General features: G+C 38.4%; 1 protein-coding gene across 6 annotated transcripts in view; it reads left to right on the top strand.

Moving 5' to 3' along the window:
• The window catches only part of LOC132107067 (AT-rich interactive domain-containing protein 1B-like), an 84,035-nt gene extending 63,030 nt beyond the window's left edge, over window positions 1-21,005 (top strand). For 5 of the 6 annotated variants that reach the window (XM_059513222.1, XM_059513223.1, XM_059513226.1 and 2 more), the window contains 13 exons: window positions 1,135-1,262; window positions 3,713-3,804; window positions 5,081-5,221; window positions 9,827-10,036; window positions 13,147-13,360; window positions 16,282-16,420; window positions 16,537-16,688; window positions 17,260-17,392; window positions 17,473-17,592; window positions 17,677-17,755; window positions 17,869-18,637; window positions 18,716-18,846; window positions 19,018-21,005. In XM_059513222.1, the coding sequence (XP_059369205.1) occupies window positions 1,135-1,262; window positions 3,713-3,804; window positions 5,081-5,221; window positions 9,827-10,036; window positions 13,147-13,360; window positions 16,282-16,420; window positions 16,537-16,688; window positions 17,260-17,392; window positions 17,473-17,592; window positions 17,677-17,755; window positions 17,869-18,637; window positions 18,716-18,846; window positions 19,018-20,769 (4,060 nt within the window). In that variant the 3' untranslated portion in view covers window positions 20,770-21,005. The remainder of the gene's footprint in view (window positions 1-1,134; window positions 1,263-3,712; window positions 3,805-5,080; window positions 5,222-9,826; window positions 10,037-13,146; window positions 13,361-16,281; window positions 16,421-16,536; window positions 16,689-17,259; window positions 17,393-17,472; window positions 17,593-17,676; window positions 17,756-17,868; window positions 18,638-18,715; window positions 18,847-19,017) is intronic. The other variant, XM_059513225.1, reaches the window with a different exon arrangement.
• Window positions 21,006-21,228: the final 223 nt, after the last annotated feature.

The following is a 21,228-nucleotide window of genomic DNA, read 5'->3' as shown; positions in this document are numbered from 1 at the left end:
AGTTTTTACACGGACAGGAGAAGAGAACGGCAAAACGCTAAGAGTTAAAGTGAATAGAAATTCATAGATTGTGTCTTTCCAAACCTGTATGCTGTTATTTTTTCCTGTTGAAAACAAAAGGGGAATTTTTGCATTTATTTTTTGTACACTGTCTCTTTCCAAAATGGGCAGAAAAGGGCATTAAAGTACTATACAGTAATCATCAAACAACTTGGGGTCATATGATGTGATTCTAGGATTTGAGGTATTCAGCCAATCACAACGCACTAGATAGCTGGCCAATCAGATCACACCTTGCTTTTCAGAACGATGAGCTTTGTAAAAATCGAAGTGTTTCAGAAAGGCGGGGCATAGAGGAGCAACAATACTGTACAGTACGTGGAAAATGTTTTTTTTTTTTTTTTTTACCTTAAACTGCGTCAACACATTGCGTTACACCAAATACACAAAATAATGTTCTTTTTAGCATCATCATATGACCCATTAACATTAAACAACTTAACAGCTGGCCTCTGTTGTTTTGAAATCTTCATTTTTTGCATTAAGATATAAAATTGGTTCATTGGCAGGCACATCAGGTCACAGAATTGACATAATTTCTGCCAAAACAGCATTGGTTCTCACATATGTAGAGAAATGGAGAATAGGATTTGAGAGATGTAGCAGAACAGAATATTTTCACTGAATAATGACTTATATTTCAGTCTGTTTTCACAAAAAGTTGTCACATTAAATTTCACAAGAAAAGCTGTGTGAAGATGCTTTAAATGTTTGCTGTGTTTTCCATAAAAAATATAACAGCATATGAGTTTGGAGCAACATGAACTGATTTTTGTGTGTACTTGACCCTTAAGATATAATCAAAACTGATTATTTATTTTTATTTCACATTAACATGGTGTATGGCTATTTAGCATAGTGTATAGACAACACAGGATTCACTTCTTTTAACTTTGCGTATTAATTCTGAATGTCTTAACCCTCTCTACTGTACCTGCATATGTGTTGCTTGCCAGCTAAAAGAAAACAAAGAAGAAAAGAAGTGTACTAACACCTCACCAATGAACTCTTCACATCTTAAACAGGCTCTTAAGCTTTGTTGGTGTCCTTATGTTTGTGTGCTGTTGTCCATAGGCCAGGCGGGTATCAGGGTGGGCCCCACATGCTTGGGATGGGTCCTGGAGGCCCCTACAACCATCCACCGAGCAACAGCTCAGCCAGGATGATCCCTCAAGGACCGTCCTACAACACAATGCCCACAGGTGCGTGTTTAGAGTTTTCACTGATATATTCATGTGACAAGAAGTACAAATCTTGCACAGTTTTTCATTAATAAAGAAAATGAATAATGATTAATCATTTGACACTATAGCTCAAGAGTTTGGGGTCAGTAAGATCTTTTTTAAAGGGGTCATATGATGCGTTTTCAATTTTTCCTTTCTCTTTGGAGTGTTACAAGCTCTTGGTGCATAAAGAAGATCTGTAAAGTTGTAAAGACTGAAGTCTGAAATCCAAAGAGATAATCTTTATCAAATTTAAGACTGTGTCTAAAACGGCTCATTCAGACACGCCCCCACATGTCTACATCACTGTGTGGCAAAAGTTCACACAAAGAAAGAAGGCGTGGTTTCAGTAACCGCAGTTAGTGTTGAAGCAGTCATGTCAGGGAGATGCTGTGTATATCTGTGCAAAAGCAAAAGCACTTTATTTGCCTTCTGAAAGTAGATGCATATAGGAATCTTTAAGATTACTTACAACAGAACAGCAACGCATTTTATGAACGACCGTTTCATGAACCTAGGAGAGGAGGTCATTCTGACTTTGCTATGACAATCTGGTGCGTCTGAATCAGATACTGTATGTTTGTTTTGTTATTAGTTTAAGTATTTGCTATTGAATGTTCAAATGCTGAGTTTTGTGCATCGCATCGCATTGTGTATGTGTGTGTGTGTGCGTGCGAGAGAGAGAGTTAGTGTTGTCAAAAGACCTGGTACTCCGGTACCAAGTCGGTACTAAAAAAATGAAAATCTCACCAGGTTTCTTTAAGAAGCAGAAAACGTGGACGGAATCTCTAAATCCAGTCATGAAAATGAAACTTACATTTTAATGTGGACAGTCACGGAATTTGTCAAAGTTAGCATAAATTAATCAGATCAAATATCCATATGGACCAGTATCTGTAAATGTTAAGCCGCAAAAGTTGGTTGAAATCTGAATCCTGCATGTTCTGCGCATCTCTGTGTGATTGAATGAATGGCAGAGACGTGCGGGTTTGTTTACTACATAGACTGAATCGCTAGATGCTTGCAGTGATTTCCGCATCTGCCGTCTCAATGAGGACAAATACATCAACAACATCACCAGAACTGTTCTGAGTCACTTCACAAACATTTTACCATTTCAGGGTAAAACATATTCTGTGACAAACACACACATGATACTGAAATAATGCAATAAACATTAATTTAACAACTTTAGATGAAAGATAAAACCCTAATGTACACAACTGATAAGAAAAAAAGAAACCTAGTTATTTCAATTAAAAAAAAGAAATTATGAAGTGTCATGCAGGGAATTCTGGGAGTGTCAATTTACAGTTGTTCACTGTAAATTCAACAATGACTTTTTCTTTTTCACTTCCAAAAACTGTAATTTTAACGTTATTTTACTGAAAAATTACATTAAATGTAATTACAGTTATTCACCGTATATAGTATGGAAACTTACTGATATGTTTTAATTTTAATAGCAAATCCCCTTTATTTACCAAAAAATAAATGTTTAATAAGTGTTTAAACTTCATTAAAAGAGAAATTAAATTTGGGTGAAACTTGTTTACTGTTTTCATAATTATATTACTTGTAGAAAAACTTTAAACACAACCGTAAATAAGTATAAAGAATGGCATTGGTTTTATTTTTAGTGATAAAAAGTTTTTTTTTTTTAGCATATTTTTGTGTTTTGCTTTGGTACCGGGAACCATGGATTTTCACTGGTATCGGTACCGAGTACTGAAATTTTGGTACCGTGAAAACACTACTGCAAACACATACGAGCTTCATCACTGTGTCTGTCACACAGCTCTGTTCCCCTTTCAGGCTTGAACTTATGGTAAAACTAAGGACATTATTAACTGTCTTTTATTTGAAATATGAAGCTCGCAATTATGGAAAAAGGCGTTACATTTCCGACGAGTGCTTGCGGTGTTCAGCCAATCACAATGCACTTGGTCAGTTGGCCAATCAGAGCAGACTATGCTTGCCAGAAGGAGCGAATTTGTAGAAAACGTTTGAGAGAGGCGGGGCATAGAGGACCTACAGTAATGTACAGTATTTGAAAATTAATGTGTTTTTTGAACATTAAAGCATGTCAACATATTCTGTCACACCTAATACACCACATATGACCCCTTTAATGTTGTCTCATTGTGGTTGCATAAGAATGTTATTTATAAAACGTTATATAAAAAATATAGTAAAAACATTAATATTGTTAAATGATATTATAATCTGAAAAAACTATTTTAAAATGTAATATATTCCTGTAATAGCAAAGCTGAATTTCTCAGCATCATTAACCCAGTCTTCAGTGTCACATGATCCTTCAGAAAGTCTAATATGCGAATTTGGTGCTCAAAAAATGTTTTTTTTGTGCCGCCTAATATTTTTGTGGAAAATGGATGGCGCAGTCTAAGTGTCAGAGTCTTCTGTAGGGCCCATGACAGGCTCAGGGGACAGCATGATGCCCACCGATCCCAAAAAGGAGGAGGGCAGCACACCCACCACAGAGCCTCCTAAACCAAAGGTATGAACAGATCTTTCTCCCTCTTTAAGATGCTCACAGATAACTGAATTATAGCACTACTCTTAAACCTTCTTTGTTGAATTATATACACACCCTCTGATCTTTACTTTACCCATGACTTTGTTAATACATGCTTAGTGAAGATGAAAAAACTGCATCAGTCAGTCCTAACAAGGAGCAGCGGTGTGATAAAATGTAAATGTAGTCCAGTCTACACTGAAATCTTGTTGGTCTAATCTGCTTCTAGTACTTGTATATTAAATATCGACTGTCTTCTGATTGGCTGTGATTGTGTAGAGTTGTACAAACAAATTACTTGCCACTGGAATTTAAACACTTTAATTATACTGGTTGTTATGGCCTAATTGCTATAATAATACTCATTACCAAAATCTACTAAATTTAGATCCCCAATTTATAAGCACAAACATGTTTAATCGAGCATACGCAGGAAATTGAATAAATTGAAACGGAATGTCAGAATGTGACCAAATTTCAGATTATGTGAGAGGAAATATTTAACACACACTGCTTGTAGCTCTTCTAATGTATCATTTTTTTATTTATACGCCCTAAAATGAGCGCCGAAAGCATGTAGTTCTTCAATAGTGTTCCTTTTCAGTGTGTTATTCAGTAAGCAAAGGAGTATAATTCTCTCATGTGTCCTAATGAGAGCTCACGTAAGCTCCGGAAGACCTTATTTCAAAATGTTCTTCTGTATAACTCGTTCTTTCTCAGTCATTGCCCTTACTTTCATCAGAACTTCATTGTGTCATTAAGTTCAGCTTTCATTTGATTGGTTGAAATATGGCGCACTGGCATAGCTTTCCATTCTCGCGTCTGGATGTCTTTTTTTTTTTTCCTGTGGTTTTGTTTCATCTGTAATTCAACGTGATGTTTTGTTTTGTCCCCTTACTGATTAGAGGAAAGTAGTTCTGTCACTTGAAATAATTCTCAAAGAACTCCCTCAGTTTTCATCCTGGTTCACAATAATCTCTATACGTTTTAGTTTTTTTTTTTTTTCTCATGGCAGAGGATGGCTTTTAATGAAATGTAGAAAACATCACAAAAACAGAAGTGCCTTTATTTGAGCTGTTTTATAAAACTCATAATCATGCTGTTGGTAAATTTCCTGCTATAAATTTGTGTTAATTTTTACATTACATCAAAGGCAGCTGTATCGCGCATCAATTATGTGGTCAAGGTGAAAAGGTGATCTGAAAGCTGTCCCTCCATTAAATGTGTTTTTTGTTCCCCAATGCGTTCTCCATCACAGGACAACTACGGTTCTCAGTGTTTGTCCCAGCCCCCCACCCCGTCCCCTCTGTCCCCCAGCCCAGCTAGTCTGTCCTCTTATCAGGGGGACGACAGCGATAGCATTAGCAGCCCTGCCTGGCCAAAGAACCCCAGCAGCCCTGTAAGTGCCTCATGCTCCTTTACTATCTTCTCTGGATTTTCCTGGCTTTCCTCCTCCTTCTGTGGTTATTTAAGTCCCCTGTTTGATGGTGTGAGCTGTTTTGACCTCAGATATGATGTAATGAGACTTTTCTCTTTAAGATTGTTATCCACTTCCTAGTTTCTTTTTTCAGTAATATCCTGTGTCATAGAAGCTATTTTAAAACTGTACAAAAATTAAAAAAAGAAGAAAAAAAAACTGCTGAGATACATCAGTGTAGTTATTAGTTTTTTGTTGTGTCTCTAACACTGGTAAAAAAAATTCTTGTAATATTACTGCCAATGTTTTTAACTTTAAATGAAAGTTTATTCAAATGCAATTAATTTTGGGGTTGACGCTAGATACCCTGGTAAAAGGAAATATCATCCTTATGAAATGCATTCGAGAGGAGGGTTTGGGGATGACTTCACAGATAACTTGTACATGGTGGATCAGATTTTCAGGAAAGTTTGAATGAGAAATCAGTTCTTATTGTTTTGTGAGGATTTAAGCCCCGAATCATAGAAATGTTCAGCAATGTGGTGACTCGAAAGTGATGCATGCTCTGCCAAATTGTGCATTAGTCAAGCTTTGCAATGTAAAGTTAAAACACTTTCAACATGGACACTGTTCGCTGCTGACTTTTCAAAGAACAGCCAGGGATTATTAGACAGTTTGCATAACATGTAACTTGGCTAGTACCACCTTTCCACAAGCCACATTAAAGGGTGTCTTTTTTGAGTCTCTTGATTGTAAGGGATAGTCCTACCAAAAATGAAAATTCTGTTACTAAATTACAAATCCATTTCTCATCATCATGTCATTCCAAACTAGGGATAAAACAATACACAAAGAAGTCACGATTTGAATCGATTCACGGTTTTGATTCATTTTTTTTTCTTCTTATATATAAGATGACCAATTATAAATTAAATGTGTCCTTTTATTATTGCTTGGACAAAATGCTGCATGTTTCTTTGTGAAATTGAAATATAACACTATAATAATATACTTATATAGCACTTGCATATTATTGCTCTTTTATTGGTTTTGATTTCTTCTTGTTGTCCTCATTTGTAAGTCGCTTTGGAGAAAAGCATCTGCTAAATGACCAAATTTAAATATAATGTAAGTGTAAATAACAAAACTAAATTGAATTTTAAAACAAGCCCCAAATCAAATAAATAACACAAATAAAAGAAATCTCTTCATATAAACAAAATAAGGCTTTGTATGTGCTCTTTCCACTTAAAACAAGAGGCAACTACTGCATTTTAATCATGATCCAAACAAAGATGCTGCATACATTCAGTATGAACAGTTTTTAATCTAAATTAGATTGTATAATATCGAAATTTGAAGCAAAAACAGAATAGTTTGACTTCAGTCAAAGACTAGAATACCCAAGACATATCACTCATAGAGTTTTGAATGAAAAAAAAAAAGAAGCGCTTAATCTGGCCGCTCAGTCAGAGGAAGCACCGCCTTCTGAATGAAAGAGCCAATCACTGATTGGTAAAGTCATCCCGGTTGCTATAGAACAGTCAGTGCTCTGAGACGTGCGTGAAAAATAAGCTTTTTATAACGCTATTTGAGCAAAAGTAACAACATTTATGACACCGTTGTTGTCAAATTTAATTGGTCATTTTAAATATGAAATTTAATCACAAGCTTAGTGAACAGTTTTGGAAAATTTAATGTTTCCCCATTCAAAGAGATAACACTTGCATGCCCAAGAGGCGTTTCAAAGATGGCCGGCGAGTGACACGACGTCTTAAAAGGACTTTGCTTCAGTTTTGTGAAACTATACATAAAGAAGATCAGCATGAAACAGAAACAGCAGACGAGTTGAATGGGATGCAGATTCACTCTCTGCAAGCAGGTGGGACTTTAAGCGTTACCTTGGTTTGCACTGTTAACAAAGCAGCACTGCACTTATGAACTTTAATATGCATTATACAGAGGCAAGATAAAAATAAAAAATGCCATCTAACCCTTTCTAAAGACAGTAAGTTCCCCTCAGACATGCAGTCATATAAACTTCAACCCCTAAATGAATCAAGATTTGATTAGCATCTCAACTGATTTGAATAGTCACATATTTGAATCGATTTTCAAGCGGCTTGCGGTTAATCATTAAATCCCTTTTCCAAACCCATTAAACTTTTGGGTTACACTTTATTTAAAGGTTTCTTTGTTACAGTGCAATTATACATTTAAGTACTGAGTAATATTAATTTATGATATGGTAGGGCTGGACAATAATTCAATATCAATATATATTCCAGCAACATGCTTTGTTGTTGCTCATTTTTTTGTTTTCTGAAGCAACTCGGAGTACATTTCATACTCTTTATCCTGGTTGAAGCACGTTTCAATCTAGAAGAATAATCAGTCTACACTACCAGGCAAAGGTTTTTGCACAGTACAATTTTTTTTTGTTTAAAGAATTATCTTCTGCTCACTAAGCATGCATTTATTTGATGTATAATACACCAAAAGCGGTACAATTCTGCAATATTTTTAACTGCTTTCTATTTGAATATATTTAAGAATGTAATTTATTTGTGATCAAAGCTCATTTTCAGTATCATTACTCGAGTCTTCAGTGTCACATGATCCTTCAGAAATCATTCTTATATAATTTGCTGATTATCAATATTTTTAACAGTTGAGTACATTTTTTCAGGATTCTTTGATGAATAGAAAGATCCAAAGAATAGCATTTATTTGAAATAAAAAGATTTTGTAAAAAAAATTCTAAAGACATTTTAGTTGTTGTAATTAGTACTTACATTTAGTAAAGATGCTTTATATTGATCAAGAGTTATGATAAAGACATTTATAATGTTACAAAAGATTTTTATTTCTGCTGTTCTTCTGAACTTTCTATTCATCAAAGAAGCCAAAAAAATTCCACTCCGCTGTTTTCAACATAATAATAATAATCATAGAATGATTTCTGAAGGATCATGTGACTGGAGTAATGATGCTAAAAATATAGCTTTGAAATCACAGGAATAAATTATATTTTCAAATAGAAAACAGTTATTTTAAATAATAAAAATATTTCAAATTGTTACTTTTCAAAAACCTTTGACTGGTAGTGTATGTTCGCCTATAGTTATAGCCTAAAGATATTAATATTAATAAGGTGAGTATGAGATGTTTATTTGATAGTGATTTCATATTTATTGTTTGTATGAAGGCTAAATACAAATAAAAGGTGAACATTTATTCATTTGTGCCACCCCCCTAAAATATTATATAGTTTTATAGGAGTAGGTTTCATAGACTTGGCAAATGAATTTTCATAAGTTTGTAGTCACAGACATCTGTTGTGGCCATTCTTGGCAGTTTTATGAGGCTTTTTTAATAATGTTCATATCAATATCGGAATTATATCGTATCGACCGAAATTAAGAAATATATCGTGATATAAATTGTGGCCATATCGTCCAGCCATACTATATGGGTAGGGTTAGGATTTAGGGTTTGGTTTAGGGTTACTTGCATGTAATAATGCATAATTTATTTGTTATAATTTAGTAAGAGCATGTAAGAACAAATTAAAATAATCAGCCTACACTGTTACAGACTTGAAAAGTGAAACAAAATGAAAGATATTTTAATTAAACCTTAGAGATTTCAGTCCCTTAGTTGACAGTCCATTCAACCAATACATTAACGCTTCAATAAAGTTGACATAAGACAAAATAACAGTGATCCATATGATTTATGGGGTTTAATCTAAGATATGGTGAACATATTCAATTAATAGGCGTTTATTTACATATAAACATTGATCAGTGCACATACATCATAAATGGTAAACTTAAGTTCAGCTCTGTTTGCTTTAATCATGAAAACCACTTTCAATGACTTTCAATTAAGCGACACAAATTTTGAATGTATCATTGCGTAGATTTATTTTTGTGAGAACTAACCCTTGAAATGTGTTTACAGTTTTAAGCATTTTGCAAAGTGTTCACAGTAACAGTAGTTCCAGTCACAGTGCTGGTGCAGAGTTAGGGTTAATGTAGTGATACTTTACCCTGCTGAGTAATATAATGGCGCCAACATACTAGACTTTACGCTTCACCAGCAAAAATTGCAAATGCATTGATCTCAGTGAACATGGTGCATCACAAGGACAGAAAAGAGTTTTTGATCTTCCATCATGCAACCAAAACCTTAAAAAAAATATATATCTTGTGACTATGCACTCTGTTGTAAGCAGGTTAACCAGTGATAATTTCAGCAGTCTATATCCATCAGAGCTGTCTCTATTGTATAGACATCCTAAATCAATGAAATCACCTGCTTGTTTACTTGTACTTTAGCACAAGATACCATTGGCTAATAGCATACATGCAATTTTCGTGCCAACGGTGCCATGCAAAATACTCATGCCAGTCTCTGTGCATCACAATCTGTGCTTTCTAGGTAGCTGTCAAAATGGGACATATTGAGCAATGTGGATAGCATTTACTCTTAGGACAAAGAATGATGGGCTCACAGTATGCGTGCAGTATGGGTGTGTCGATGGCGATACATCTTACTCTCTTCTGTACCCATCCACTCTAGAAGCACAGCTCGGGGAACATGACAAACGAGAGGATAACACGACTGTACGACATGGGCTGTGAGCCGGAGAGGAGGGCATGGGTGGATGGCTACATCGCCTTCATGGAGGAGAGGGGCACGCCTGTCCCCAACCTGCCCTCTGTAGGCAAGAAGCCGCTGGATCTGTGCCGTCTCTACCTCTGTGTTCGAGAAATCGGAGGCTTGGCTATGGTGAGTGAAGTCCAGAAAGGCTGATGCTGCAGCTCTTTTGGGCTCTGTGTGATCGTGCTGGGGTTTTAAAGGAGCAGAGCTTTGAAATGCATGTTAAAAGAATGGCGAAACCTCTCATATCCTTCCTCAGATCTGTCTCAAGCATCAATCACAGACATCAAAGAAACAGAGGGGGGTTAACTGAGAATGCATTGCACTTGCTGATGGTGATATTTATTTGCACGTGCTTTCTGCATTTTTTTAGCACCCTGGATCTCACCCAGGGTTTGTGAAAGAACAATATTATAAAAAAAAGAAAATTGGCCTGGATACAGTGACTGCTGCCAAGATCATAAAATACACAAACTTTCCTTTATATCGGGTTTGCAACCTTTTTCAGGTTGTGAGTGTTACACTTTATTTCAAGGTGTCCTTGTTAGAATGTAATTATACATTTAGGTACTGAGTAATATTAATAAACTATATCTATTTATTATATAGTTAGTATTAGGGTTTGTCTAATCTCTATTATGCATAATGTATTGTTATTATAATAGTAAGTACATGTAACATTGTTACTATAGTGCTACCCATTTTCGATTAAATAGTAGGTAAATTAATTAATAATACTCAGTTTATTTAATTACATTGTGACAAGGACACATTATAATCAAATGCAACCACATTACAAATTTATATTATTGATGCACAAATGTATAAGGACCATACTGGCTGATTTTGAATATTTATTAATAGTGCTGTCAAACGATTAATCGCGATTTATCGCATCCAAAATAAATATTTACGTAATAAATATACACAGAACATACACGTTATGCAATCACTTTCATTTTGGATGTGATTTATCGCGATTAATCGCTTGACAGCACTTTTAATTATGCTAATTTCCTCTGTTTTTACATTTAGAAGTATTTATTGCTGTTAAATTGAACTTTTTAAATTGAAAGATTTTTATAACACTATTAAAATGTAAACTCAAATGTAATCTTAAATATGAATATTAGTTTGAAATTTGAACTTGTTAATAATTACCAGCTTTGGAAATAATTTAAATATCTGCATCAGTAATTTATATTATTTATGATGTTTAACTTACAAAAGCATTAAACCAATCTTACATCTTAAAAGTACTATTTACTGTTTTATTTTAGTTTAGGGGCAGTGACTCTTTAGCTCTTTGACTATTTAGCTAAACTTAAAGGGTTAGTGCACCCATATATTAAAATAATGTCATTAATGACTCACCCTCATGTCGTTCCAAACCAGTGAGACCTCTGTTCATCTTCAGGACACAGTTTAAGATATTTTAGATTTAGTCTGAGAGCTCTCAGTCCCTCCATTGAAACTGTGTGCACGGTATACTGTCCATGTCCAGAAAGGTAAGAAAAACATCATCAAAGTAGTCCATGTGACATCAGAGGGTCAGTTAGAACATTTTGAAGCATCAAAAATACATTTTGGTCCGAAAATAACAAAAACTACGACTTTATTCAGCATTGTCTTCTCTTCCATGTCTGTTGTGAGAGAGAGTTAAAATAAAAGCAGTTTGTGATATCCGGTTCGCGAACGAATCATTCGATGTAACTGGATCTTTTTGAACCAGTTCACCAAATCGAACTGAATCATTTGAAACGGTTCACATCTCTAATACGCATTAATCCACAAATGACTTAAGCTGTTAATTTGTGTAATGTGGCTGACACTCCCTCTGAGTTAAAACAAACCAATATCCTGGAGTAATTAATGTACTCAAACAGTACACTGACTGAACTGCTGTGAAGAGAGAGATGAAGATGAACAGCGAGCCGAGCCAGATAATGACTCGTTCTCGAGTCAAGAACCATTTCTGTCAGACGCGTCCGATTCGATAACCGAGGAGCTGATGATACTGCACATGTGTGATTCAGCGTGAAGCAGACCGACACACAGAGCGTCTGAACCAAACTGGTTCTTTTGGTGATAGATTCTGAACTGATTCTGTGCTAATGTTATGAGCGCGGGGAAATCGAAGGCTTGAATCAAGGGCAATCCTCGCCAAAGAAGGCATTACGTCGAGCACAAAAGAACCAGTGAAACCGGTTTTCTTCAACCGGTTTATTGAATCATACTGTCCGAAAGAACCGTTTCATGGAAAAGAACTGAACTTCCCATCACTACTGGTGATCTGAACGACTGGTGAACGAGTCATTATTTGGCTCGGCTCGGTGTTCATCTTCATCTCTCTCTTCACAGCTGTTCAGTCAGTGTACTGTTTGAGTAAATGAATTACTCCAGGATATTGGTTTGTTTTAACTCAGAGGGAGTGTCAGCCACATTAAAAAAGTTAACAGCTTAAGTCATTTGTGGATTAATGCGTATTGGAGACGCAAACCATTTCAAATGATTCAGTTCGATTTGGTTAACTGGTTCAAAAAGATCCGGTTACATCGAATGTCTCGTTCGCGAACTGGATATCACAAACTGCTTTTTTTTTTAACTCTCTCTCACAACAGACACGGAAGAGAAGACAATGCTGAATAAAGTCGTAGTTTTTGTTATTTTCGGACCAAAATGTATTTTCGATGCTTCAAAATGTTCTAACTGACCCTCTGATGTCACATGGACTACTTTGATGATGTTTTTCTTACCTTTCTGGACATGGACAGTAGACCGTACACACAGCTTCAATGGAGGGACTGAGAGCTCTCAGACTAAATTTAAAATATCTTAAACTGTGTCCGGAAGATGAACGGAGGTCTCACTGGTTTGGAACGACATGAGGGTAAGTTATTAATGACATTATTTTAATATTTGGGTGAACTAACCCTTTAAGCTTCTTTAGCTTTAGCTTTAAAATTTACGAATGCATTTTTTAACAAAAAAAAAAAAAGTTTCAAAGAGATCAAAAAATATGTAGAAGAAGCTCCAACAGACCCATGTTAAAGACCTGTACTTTAAATAAAGCTTTTGTTTACCGCAAGTTTTCTGTGGGCGGTAATAGTGAAATGCTATCCAAAAAGATGCATACAGCGCCTGGTTAAGTTAAACTGCTGGTGGCTCATGAATCAGTCACAGGGTTAGATGGCGGAACAGCTTCGTGAACTTCTGATTGAAAATCTCTCCTTGAATAGGTCAATAAAAACAAGAAATGGAGAGAGCTGTCCACCCACCTGAATGTGGGGACATCCAGCAGCTCTGCCAGTTCCCTCAAGAAGCAGTACATCCAATACCTGTTCGCCTATGAGTGCAAGGTGGAGCGCGGAGAGGAACCCCCACCCGATGTGTTCACTACGGGAGACGGCAAGAAGCAGCCGCAGCAGGCCAAGATCCAGCCACCATCACCCGGTGAACAACTTTACTGCATTGCTATTGAGAGAACAAACTGTTAGACTTTAGAAAGACAGCTTATATCCATCAAATCACTAGCTAGGCTTCGTGATTTATGTACTAAAGCAATAAAGCCCATGAAGTCATAATTTACAGTGATTTTAAAGTAGCTAAGCATGACACAGAGCAGAGCTAAAAGGCCCTTAGTTGTTTCAAACTCACTAGTTTCGTGGGTTAATTGCTTTTAGAATAAACTACTATATATTTGGCAAAGTTTCATAAAATAAACACACAGCAACAAAATTATATTGATGATTAACTGCTGTAATTAGGTCGCAGGTGTGTTTATAGAGTATTTCACAGAGGCTTAAATTATGTTCAGCCAATCTTAATCAAGGACCAGAAGCATTTGTTTTATAATAGTCTGTTCTCGTAGCACCCTGAGATCAACTTTATTTTAGCTTTAGTATTGAACTTTGACAAACTTGAATGTGAGACATCAAATTGCATGGTTGTTGAGGACAATTTTTCGATTATAACTATTACAGACAACAAAACTCCTAAAGAAAAAATCCTGTAGACTTACATTCACAGAGCGGAGCTGTTTTCTAGAGAACGGTATATCATACAGAGCTCCTCCAGTCTTTGAAAATGTGGTAACCTTGTACAATAAGGCTCATTAGTTAACATTAGTTATAGTGATGTCCTGGAGTATTTGTCAGACCAGCTCTTACTGTATTCATGTCGATATTGTGTTTGCCGTTAGTTGTGGTGAAAACATTTTATGGGAAAAAACGTGTTGCAATAATGACGAGATCACTGCATTCACGCGATAAACAGACTCTGTCTACTCAATGCTCATTGCTACAGCAATTCATGTGATGGGAAAAGATTAAAAAAAAATAATGCTATAATCAACACTTCCACGATTTGTTAATCTCGACAGCTGTAATAGTAAAAAAAATGTAGTAAAAGTATTTGAGAGGGGTTCCACTTGTAATACGCATTTCGAATGCGAAGATGTCAGCCAATCACAACAGTTGCACAGCAGACACGCCCCTTCAAACAGAGCATTCAAGCCAGAGGACTAAAGTCAGGATAGAAAAATCCCTTCTATTTCTACGTTTTAAATGTAAAAATCATACTAACAATATAAGCACACCTCAGGAAACATTAAAAAAGCATTTAAAAAAAGAAAATAATCCACGTCACAGGACCTTTAAGTAGTGCTGTCAAACAATAATTGATTAATCGCATTCAAAATAAAAGTTTTCGTCTGCACAACATATGTGTGTGTACTGTATATTTATTATGTATATATAAATAATACACACACATGCATGTATATATTTTATAAAAAAGTGTTTATATATTAAATATATTTATAAATATAATTTATATTAATCTACATATATGCATGTAAATACAAGTATTTCCTAAATATATACAGTACATGCATGGATGTGTATTTATATATACATGAAAAATATACACAGTAAGCTCTACAAGTGTGACTACAATTTTCATAGTCATGAAAATAAAGAAAACTCTTTGAATGAGAAGGTGTGTCCAAACATTTGGTCTGTATGTATATATATATATATATATATATATATATATATATATATATATATATATATGTTTACAAAAACTTACTTTGGATGCGATTAATCGCGATTAATCATTTGACAGCAGTAGAATTAAGTAATGTGAAGTCATATTTTTATGCCATTCTTAGATTTTTCGGCATCACTTGCATGTGGCTCTGGTCTGCCTGCCCTATAATGAGTGCAGAGCGGCTTTAGACAGAGCTCTAAAAATCTGACAGGTGACGGAGTCAAAGTGAGACAGACGGGGGGAAGAGCTGAGAAACCGAGCCGTCAGGCTGCTGGGTTAAGGATTCCCGTCCCCCTCTTCCTAAGGCTAATGACTGATGATGTCACAGGAAAAGGGAGAGAGAGCTGTCAAACAGCAGGGGAGGGATTCCCTCCGAGAAGATTAATGTGGGAGGAGTGTGGGATAAAAACAAAGGTGACCTCAGCCTGACCCCTCGCTCAATGCAGACCAGTGAGCCAGCACTTTCTCTCTCTACCGCCCTCTCCGACTCTCTAAACATGCGTAAGGTCATTGGCGGTCACACAGGCTGGAAGTGTTACAGCGTAGCACCGCGTATTGTTTACTTTCAGTGCTGAAAGACGATTTCGTGGCTGGCAGCAGATCAAGGACATGTAAAGCAGACAGTCTTTCATTCCCTTGTTCTTTCATTCTGCCCCGATTCTTTTTGTTCCCCGTGCTGAAATCTTTTGAAGTACCTTTTACTGCTCTGAGGTGCGGAGGAAAATGCAAATTGGTTTTATTACTTTGCATCAACTGAGCCGTAGAAATTTCAGACGTTATTAGGATGGCGTCCTTTTATGCCATTGCATTTCTATGGAAATTAATAACTACTGTATTCAAATGTTATTGGATTATGGAAATGCAGTCTGGGGATTGTAAGATTTTGGTTTCTTTCCCTCGAGCTTGCAAGAAGCGATTAGGACATTGTCATTTGCTTGTAGATTTATAAAACACCATTTAAGCAGAATCAGAATATTATTTCTTAAAAAAGGGGGTGGGGGTATATATTTTAAAATAGCACATGAGCTGTTTTATGTTTTAATGAGGCTTTTACATTATTTAAATTGAGGCAATATGCAGTTCATTGTATCACTAAGAATCAGTTTTGATTTTGCAAAGCAGTTACAAATGTTTTCAGTGCATCTCAATTTACTGTTCAATGAAAATCTGTATATGAATTTATTGCATTGCAACATTAAGAAAGCATCAATATGCTAAAAGCTTTTTTCCAAGCCTTACTTTTCACCCCAGAAGTTCATCCACATTTTTTGCATATAATAATTCCTTCATGTAATGTACTCCATTTTTGCTCTGTTCAACAGCAAACTCAGGCTCTCTTCAAGGGCCACAGACACCTCAATCTACAGGCAGCAGCACTATGACAGAGATGCCAGGGGACATAAAGCCACCAACACCAGCGTCCACACCCCACGGACAAGTGACCCCTCAGCAAACTGGCAGGTGGGCTGAATTGCATTATATTATATAGAAGATGCATTGTATTTTAGTGTCCCTTACTCATGTAAGTGTGTGTGTCTGTATTAATTTGTTGTCCTTGTTTTACCCCACATCTTTAGAAACAGTGGTGTTAGTGTGCAAGACCCGTTCTCTGAAAGCAGTGACCCAGCCTTTCAAAAGCGGGGCCCCATGCATGGGGGAAGCAGTGGAGATGCCTCCTCTAGAATGCAGTTTGACACCAGTAAGGATCCCTATGGAGCTGCTAGGAAAGGTGTGTTGCTATAAGAATTACCCCATATGGTGCTGGTTCCACGTTTCCTCTGTCTGCTCACTGCTGCCTCCTTGTGTCTTCTTTTTTTTAGAGGTGCATATAAATTATTTGCTTGGACACTGCTGCCATCTAGTGTCTGCAGGTTGAAGCCAGCATGAAATCAAAATTGACCTAGTTTATGGTCTTTATAATGCATGTTGCTAGAATTATCAAGTCATCAGTGAAAATAATTCCAGGGAAATATGACCTGAATCCTAGGTCAAAATTTTGATCACCTCCAAAATTGAGCTGGATTAAATTTGTAATATTTAATTGAGCTTTTATTGCTACTTTATCTTACATTTCTTTTCACTATGAGTTAGTTTAGTCAGTCACATTTTTGTTAGTATATTTATCTTAATTTTAGTATTTTACGACTAACATTATTAATTTGATACATTTAAATATGTTTAAATTGAATAAATGAATGCATTTACTCTTTAATCTGTTCTACTTTAAAAAAACGAATACATTTATACCATGACTCAAATCCTTTTTCTTTTGTTAAGTTTGTAATGTAATTTGTTTTCAGGTGGCTCTGAGCCCTTCATTCCAGGGCAGATGCCAGGCAGTGGCATGCAGGAGATGTATCCACGTGGACCGCCCTCAGGGATGGGGATGGGCCCACGACCCCAGTACCCCTACAACCCTGGCTTTGAGAGGAGGTAGGCCAGAACACTTTAACATCAGTTCATGAACTCAAAAAAATCAACATGTTAACATTATTTAATGTTTATGTTCACAGGCCGGACCATGTCATGGGTCCAGAGGGGGGAATTGTTCCCCCTGGAAATCAGAACAGCATGGTGCCTTCCAATAGTGATCCCAGCATGTTCTCAGGCAATAGATACGCTTCTCATCAAAGGTATAAAGTGATTGTAGTTGACAAGTGTATATGAATGTATTTGGTGTGTGGAGCTAGAGTACAGTAATTTCCGTTTTCCTGTAGACATGGACATGACGGCTATGGACAGCAGTACCCTCACAGTATGCCATATAGTGCACATGGGATGTATCCCCAACAGCAGGTCAGTCATCAAATGTGATCGAATTCCATCCCTTTTGTGATAATATTGTAGTTTATATTTGTGTTTACCGCTGTAATTCAAACTTTAGACACCTTATTTATCTATTTTTACAGGGTTATAAGCGGCCTGGGGAAGGGATGTATGGCCCTCCTGCTAAGCGCCATGAGAGTGAAGCCTATGGTTTGCAGTTTGGTGGCCAGCAGCCTGACATGTATAGCCAATATGGTTACCCAGAGCGCAGACCCATGCAAAGCCCTTTCCCCTATCCATATGGACGCGATCGCATGCAGCCAGGTGGGCAGGGACCTCCTCAGCACAGCATGATGAGTGGTGGAACACCTCCATCCTCCAACTCCAGCGGTGGTCCTCAAGGGAACATGTGGCACACCAGGCATGACATGAGCTACCCTTACCCCGGCCGGCAGGCTCATGGGGCGCCCTACCCCTCCATGAGCCGTGGAGATGATCCAGAAGTCAGGGCCAGTCAGGACAGTCAGTGGCCTGGTCAGCGTCAATCCCCCTACCCACCACCACACTCTTCGTCCTCTTCCAGCTCCATAACCCCCATGGCTAGCCGGCAACCACCTTCTTCCTATCAATCTCCTCCAGCGATGCCAAACCATATCTCTCGAGTCCCAAGCCCTTCACCATTCCCTCGGTCTGTGGGGGGCTCTATGTCACCCAATAAGGCTCATATGATGGCCTCTATGAAGCAGATGCAAAAGCCAGGTGGCCCAGGGTTGATGCCAAACTCTCAAAGTAGTGGTCTTCCTGGGCAAGGCTTCCCGACAATCCATCGGGAAGTCACTTACCCACTGGACTCTGTGGAAGCTACGCAGCCTCAGCTTAAACCTCGCCGAAGGTTAACATCCAAAGAAATTGGTGAGAAACCCTCTTCCTGTAATAACTTTTGAATGGAATGTTTTTGACAAGGTTTTAACCATGATTGTGTATCTTAAGGCACACCAGAGGCTTGGCGTGTGATGATGTCCCTGAAGTCTGGTTTGCTTGCTGAGAGCACATGGGCCCTGGATACTATAAACATCCTGCTTTATGATGACAACACCGTGTCTTCCTTTGGCCTATCTCAGGTAAGTGTGTACCAGGCACTAATGGGCTGTAAGGCTTGTGTTCAGAGGTTAGGAAATGATAACAAAAGTCTTATTTTGGCCTTATTAAACAGCGGTTTCTAAGAAATGATAGGTGTAAATACTTTGATAATGAATGTATTGGATTTTGTGTCTTTTCCTTTCCTTTTCAAGATGCCCGGTTTCTTGGAGCTCATTGTTGAATATTTCAGAAGGTGCTTAATAGAGATCTTTGGGATCCTTGAAGAATATGAAGTTGGAACAGAAGGTCAGAAAACTCTTCTTGGTCCATCTTCGGAGCCCACAGAAACAGAGCAACCTTCCAATCAAGACTTAAAAAGCCAATCCAGTTCAGAACAGGTGGAGAGATTAGATGTGGAGCCTGAGAAACCTCAGCCAAGCAGCTCAGAAGCAGCACTCAATATGGAGAAAAGGGAAGACTCTGCAGAGGGTAAGGTCGACACTGGTAAAGAACCATGTCCACCAGTGGAGCCCAGACCCAAGCAAGCCAGCAAGTATGACAAACTCCCAGTGAAAGTTGAAGAGAGAGAGGCTGTGGCTGATTGTGTGGAGGATCAATCAGAGCTGCTAGGCCTGGCCGGGGATTTCACCAGCGGGCTTCTGCATTGGACGGCTGGTGGAGGGGACTCCACTGCCCACATCCAGACCCATTTCGAGAGACGTAGGGAAGAAGAAGAAGAAGAGAAGCCCTCAGAGATTAAAGAAGGTGCACAGGCACCAGGACAAGAAACGGTTGAAAAGGAGCAAGGGAGGGAAGAGGAACTGAAAAGAGAGCTTCCAGGGCCCTCAGAGGAGAACTTGACAGCCACTGTGGATGACATGCTAAGTTCTCGTCCAGGGACCTTATCAGGAGGTGAAACTCAGACATCATTCTCCTTCTGCAACAGAGAGAACCAGAGCAGCATTACCTTGCTGGAGGATGAGCCCCGATGCTGGGATGAAGCACCTCTTTCGGTCGCCGAGGGCTGGCAGGATGAGTTGGCAAAGCGCTGCATCTGTGTGTCCAATATCATTCGTGGACTCTCGTTCGTCCCGGGCAATGACAGCGAAATGGCTCGGCACCCAGGTTTAGTGCTCATTCTCGGAAAACTTGTGCTTCTGCATCATGAGCACCCTAAAAGGAAAAGGATGCCACCTACCTACCAGCGAGAGGAAGAGCGAGGACTGGCTTGCAGCAAGGACGAATGGTGGTGGGACTGCCTTGGTGCCTTGCGTGAGAACACCTTGGTCACCCTTGCCAACATTTCAGGACAGCTAGACCTGTCCATCTATCCAGAAAGTATCTGCCTTCCAATTCTGGACGGGCTTCTCCACTGGATGGTGTGCCCTTCGGCGGAGGCCCAGGACCCCTTTTGCACAGCAAATGGCTTCTCTTCGCTCACACCGCAGAGGCTGGTGCTGGAGTGTCTGTGCAAACTGAGTATCCAAGACTCAAACGTTGACCTTCTGCTGGCCACGCCTCCTTTTAGCAGACAGGAGCACCTCTTTGCCACATTAGTGCGGCATGTCGGTGAGCGAAAGAGTCAGGTGTGCCGCGAGATGGCCGTAGCCGTTCTCTCCAATCTTGCACAGGGTGACCCCACAGCTGCCCGAGCCGTTGCCCTGCACAAGGGCAGCGTCGGAGCCTTGATAAGCTTCCTAGAGGACAGTGTTGCAATGGCACAGTATCAGCAGAGCCCTCACAGTCTCTTGCACATGGGACACTCCACCCATCCCGAGCCGCCTAGCATCAACATGATGTGCCGGGCCGCCAAAGCCCTGCTGGCCATGGCCCAAGTGGAGGAGAACAGGCCTGAGTTTGTGCTCTACGAGAGCAGGCTTCTTGATATCTCGCTGTCCTCCGCGCTGAACTCTGGCGTGGCGGCCATCTTGTGTGAGGTACTGTTTAAACTCGGCCGCTCGTGACAGGCACAAAAGAGCGGGAGCCTAGAGTGCCATCATGGGAACGTACAGTACGGCTGAGCTGAGCCACAGAGATCACACAGAACTGTTGGTGTTATATTTTTATTTAAGGAAAAAGACAAACAAAAATCGTTTTTACATACAAATGAATATATAGAGAATATATATAGCTCCTCTGCCCCATTTCCCAGTTTTCATTTTGGATTTTTAAATGATTTTAATACGGATATTTAATACTTGGTCTTTTTTTTTTTTCACGTTTCGTTTTGTTTCATCTGTGTATTTTCTTTCGTTTGTTTTAACCAAAGTTGGCATCTGATACCGTTAGTTTTTAGAGTATTTTGCTCTCAGGCTGTTTTGAATTGTTTTGATGCAGTGTTTCGTTTGTTTTCTTGTGGGACTTTGTTTATTCGGGGAATGCAGATTTATTTAAATTGTGAGACATGTTGTAGATAGAATTTC

This window comes from Carassius carassius, chromosome 27, assembly GCF_963082965.1.
Source record: "Carassius carassius chromosome 27, fCarCar2.1, whole genome shotgun sequence".
NCBI classification, from domain to species: domain Eukaryota; kingdom Metazoa; phylum Chordata; class Actinopteri; order Cypriniformes; family Cyprinidae; genus Carassius; species Carassius carassius.
The sequence above is the reverse complement of the archived record's forward strand: the minus strand, read 5'-3'. Positions and strand labels throughout refer to the sequence as shown.